This window comes from Diabrotica virgifera, chromosome 3 (assembly GCF_917563875.1).
Source record: "Diabrotica virgifera virgifera chromosome 3, PGI_DIABVI_V3a".
In the NCBI taxonomy this organism is placed as follows: domain Eukaryota; kingdom Metazoa; phylum Arthropoda; class Insecta; order Coleoptera; family Chrysomelidae; genus Diabrotica; species Diabrotica virgifera.
Window position 1 is genome coordinate 265,116,819 of NC_065445.1, and position 4,734 is coordinate 265,121,552.

At 35.3% G+C, this 4,734-nt stretch overlaps 1 protein-coding gene across 1 annotated transcript; it reads right to left on the minus strand.

The window, feature by feature from the left end:
* Window positions 1-1,348: 1,348 nt before the first annotated feature.
* Window positions 1,349-3,500, minus strand: LOC126882743 (uncharacterized). The gene is made up of 2 exons (XM_050647733.1): window positions 3,412-3,500; window positions 1,349-3,182 (listed from the first exon to the last, which is right to left on the minus strand). Exon 2 carries the CDS (start codon window positions 3,179-3,181, stop codon window positions 1,349-1,351), a length of 1,833 nt encoding a protein of 610 aa, XP_050503690.1. The 5' UTR covers window position 3,182; window positions 3,412-3,500.
* Between the last annotated feature and the right edge of the window lie 1,234 nt (window positions 3,501-4,734).

Consider the following 4,734-nt stretch of genomic DNA (forward strand, 5'->3'; position numbering starts at 1 on the left):
AATTCTTATCGTGTAATATTTACAACGTAAAGAAATAATTGGATTGTAATCGATAACAAATATCAGTTAGAACAGAATTTGTTATTCATTATGATTATTTTTAAGATTTTGCTTATGGTTTTGAAGTTTATGTTGACAGTTAATATTAGAAAAAATTATTCTGCAAAAGAGTATAATAATTTAATATAATTATAGTATAATACTTCTTAAATAATAACGTATGCATTTATTGCACTTAAATAATTAATTAAGAGAGTAAACGTAAAATTTCGGGCCAACTCTTTTTAAATGCATTATTTTCTTTAGGATCCTGAGATAACCAATAAGTGTATTTGAACAATTTAAACGCAGAATGAAAGACTACACTATTATCGAGGTTCAAAAGTCCCTGAACATTTCTGTTTATTTTAATAAGTTACAGGGGTAAAAAAAGCAAAAATTTAGTGTGATTTTTAATTTCAAATACATATCTCGTTCAGAAGAAACTTTTTGTTTATTCTAAGGAATTTTCGGCCCTCGCAAATAATGTAACTTTATGGTTAGCGACAGGAAATCTGTCGAATACACAGTTATTATTGTAACCAGTATTTTGGCAGTCTTTAATACAACAACCTTCGTTAGACATTTAGTAAAAATTATATGCAACTCTTAATGCAGAACGTCAAATTTCCAGTAAAAAATTTACAGACTTGTCACTACTGGCGCTTGCGAGTTTTTAATTATCACCTCTACCTACGAGCTCATAGCGTATACTTAGGGCCGGTTGTTCGAACGCTAATCAAAAATGATCATTATCAAATATTTAATTACTGTCACAACTGTCAATGTCAACTTTGATTGGGGTGCTGAAAACATAATTATTGATTATAATTATGCAATTAGTTAATCAATTATGTTAATAGTTGTTATGTTAATTGATTAACTAATCTCATAATTATAATCAATTATGTTTTCAGAAACCCAACCAAAGTTGACATTGACAGTTGTGACAGTAATTAAATATTTAATAGTGATCATTTTTGATTAGCGTTCGGACAACCGGCCCTAAATATGTTAATAATCAATATCATTTTAATATTCGTTTTAGTAGGGGAAAGGTAGGTAAAGTGGAATAATTACCGATTCAAGCTTGTATCCCGGTAGAAGTATTCGTCTTAAAAGTTTGAGTTTATGGAAGAAGCCACTTACGTTATAGCCCTACGTAGTACTGTTAAGAAATTAAACTAATATATCACCACTTCGGAGAAAAACGTCAAAAGTAAAAGTGGTGTAATATTCCACTTTACCCGCCATATTGGAGGTAAAGCGGAATACAAAAACTTAAAATGAATTAATATTATTTATTCAACTAAGCATATAAACAGAGCTCAGGAACATTGAAAAACCCTCGTCTTAACTGTTTTGGTTCATTAATAATCATTTTAATGTCCTTAATGTTGTAATCTAATACATCATCTTTATTAGGCCATTTGAAATATTTTTGCGTCCTTTCCATACACTTTACAGACGCTGATTCACCTGATTTTGAAATTACTAAACCGGGAAATGTTTGTCCGTTGTACTCTACAGCTACATATATCCCTTCCTTAATATCTTCTGTTTTTATGGTAGGAATTTGAACTGGTAGGTCCAACTCTGAACCGCTGTCGGTGTCACTATAAATGCTGATGTTTGCATCATCTTCTTCTTCGCTGTCGCTTTGAAATAGTTGCCTCGTAACTTTCTTGGTTGTATTTTTTGGGGTCGGAGCCTTCAAATTCTTTAACTCTTCAATAAAAGGGGTAGAAGTTGCTACTACAGTTTTTCCTGATCGAGCCCTTTTCTTCGTTGGATTTTCGATATTTGAAGCGACCCGTGGGATAGGTAAAATATCCGCAGGACTAACAATAGTCTTATGGAGGAGAATGTCATTTGACACTGGAGTGGACGCTGATGGCAGGTTAGATGTAGCGAGTAGAGGCCCAGGACGATCAGTTGTATCTGCAGCCACGAAAACGTTTGGATCAGGTCTCTCAAACGGCCAAATACCCGTCTTCTTAAATCCTGAGATAGCTGTTGCCATACTAGCTGCCTTCAAGTAAGCTTCTCCGAAGAGAGGACCGACATCATGAATCGTCACAACTTTCCCCGGGTGGGTTCGCAGCCAAACTCGCACTGCCTGTTCATAGAAGGTCGACATGGGATACATAAATGATACGTCCAGTGGCTGAAGTCGATGTGTGCAATGTGGTGGTAGCACCAGGATGTCTACAAAGTTTTTCTTAGCAAGCTCTAAGACTTCAATGTTTTTTATGTGGGTTGAATGGCCATCTAAAATTAGTAAAACCCTGTCCTCGGAGGTAGGCTTCGCAAATTTAATAAAATGGTGAAACCAAGCCGTAAAGATTTCGGTCTGCATCCATCCAGAAGCATGCGTGAAAATTTTGGTATTCAGAGGAACTCCAATGTCGAATGTCAAGTGATGTCTCACCCGTGGAAAAATAAGAGCAGGAGGGATGTATTCCCCTGCAGCGTTGAAGCAAATTTCTGCAGTTGTAAGCGTACCTCTTTCAGCTGATGATAAAACTCCTACTTGCTTTTTCCCCTTTTTTGAAATAATCTTTGAAGGCTTATTTGGCACGGTAGAGATTCCGGTTTCGTCACAATTATAGATGCGGTTAGGTTTGTAGTTGTGTTTTTGGTATAAGTCTTCCAATAAATCAAAGAACTTTCCGACACTAACTGCGTTAAATGCTGACGCTCGCGCTGCTGACGTTTTTTCTGGAAGTCGAAGTGAAAGAACTGGGTGCCGTTTCATGAAACCAAGCAACCATACTTTACCAGCTTCTTTCTTCTCATTATTGAATCTATGTTCAATGTTATTTCGTATGGCAAACTCGTAGGTAAGATATTTTAAGTCAGAAATAGTTAGCCCAAACAGGCGTTCTTCCATTTTAAGAATATAGTCTACCAACATCCTCTCTTGATCTACCGTGAACACGCAACGGAATCGTCCAAGTTGCTTCACTAAACGTTCTTCTGGTGGTCGCTTTAATCTTCTAAAAAGAGTTGTCGATGGAATGTTATATTGTTTTGCAGAAGAATGAATTGATAAACCACCTTGACATGCAGTTAGAGCCTCAGCCATTGCCTTCTCGTCCCAACTCTGCTGCGAAGTCTTTCGTTTGTAAAAATTAGGCATGCTAAAAAAATGTTGTCACTTAATAACATTGTTAAACTTTTAGGAGGTAAAGTGGAACGTCATTCCGCTTTACCCGCATACGTTTCATTCCACTTTACCCGCATCAACATTTTTTCTGTACAAACACGATAGCTACTAACCAAACGTGCTAATAAGTTAAAGAAAGAGTATTTATGTCCACAAATAACCATTTTATACAATAGATAATAAATACGGTTAGAAAAACTTACCTGTTGCTGATAAGAAATTTCGTCTTAGTCACCAAATATTACAACTTTTTGTTAAAAAACAATGATCTTGTTTAACTCACATGAACATATTAATGAAAGTGCGCCATATTGAAGTAAATATTGCCAAATGTCAAAAGGTATATTGTGGTAGGAGTTACAACAAAAACCGCCAATTTTGAAATTAAATTTTAAGCTTATTCCGCTTTACCCACCCATTCCACTTTACCTACCTTTCCCCTACTGTTTATTTTGCCGCATACTGTATTTACGTCAAGAAACGAATGATTTAAAAGAAATGAAGTGATTGAAGCATTACCAAGATGTCTAATTCGATAATATTTCAATTTCTGCTGCCTGTAGCAAACATTGTATACATCTGAAAATCTCGTTGTGTTTCCTAAGCGATTAAATAGCCTGAATAGCTAAGGTTGCAGAACGTCTAATAAATAATTCGCATTTTCCACATCGTTATCCCGAAAGAAGATTGATAGAAACAGACAATCTCCTGCTAAACTAGGCTAATGTGATATGGATGGTAACATGACAGCATCGTTTGTTTGATATCTGTTCGATGTTTCTGCATTAGCGTGTTAATATAACAGCTTTCTATGGAATACGGCAAACAATTCAAGTTAACGTCAATACTGATATGTGTGTATAATGTCACAATGGAACAGAAGTTTAATTTGAAGCGTACATATATATCTGAATTGGTTTCACATCACAATGCGACATGTATTTTACTATTTCTTGATATATATTCTCTACTTTGACGCCTCTAATTAAATGATTATATCAAATATTTTATGTATTAAGAGTATGACCAGAGTTCTCTATTACTTTCTAAGAACGTATGTATGATTGTGTTTATATTATGTATATAAACGGTTTTAAATCCATATCGCTGGACAAAAGCTTTTTAAATTCCATTTTTCTCTAGTAGGTCTGTCTTTCCAATTTAAAATATCTTCATCATCCTCTTTGGCTTTTACAATTCTTCGTGAGTCTTTGCCGCATTTACTATTGTCTTCCATTGGTTCCCATGCTGTACTACTATTTCCCATAGTCTCACTTCCATCTTTTCCAAGTCTGCTCTGACTGCATCTTTCCACCTTTTTCTAGACCGTCTTGCCGGTCTTCTATCCTCTGGTCTTTTCCAAAACACATTGTTAATCAATCTGTCGTCATCACTTCGTACCACGTGACCTATCCATCTTAGTATATCGGCTTTTATGTATCTCACGATGTTTCCCTTTCCGAAGAGTTTCTAATGCCCGGTTGCACCAACAGATCTTAATCTTAAGTCGAGAATATCATAAGAAT

Coding starts and splice junctions, on each gene's coding strand:
- LOC126882743 (XM_050647733.1), bottom strand. CDS start 3,181: ATGCCTAATTTTTACAAACGAAAGACTTCGCAGCAGAGTTGGGACGAG.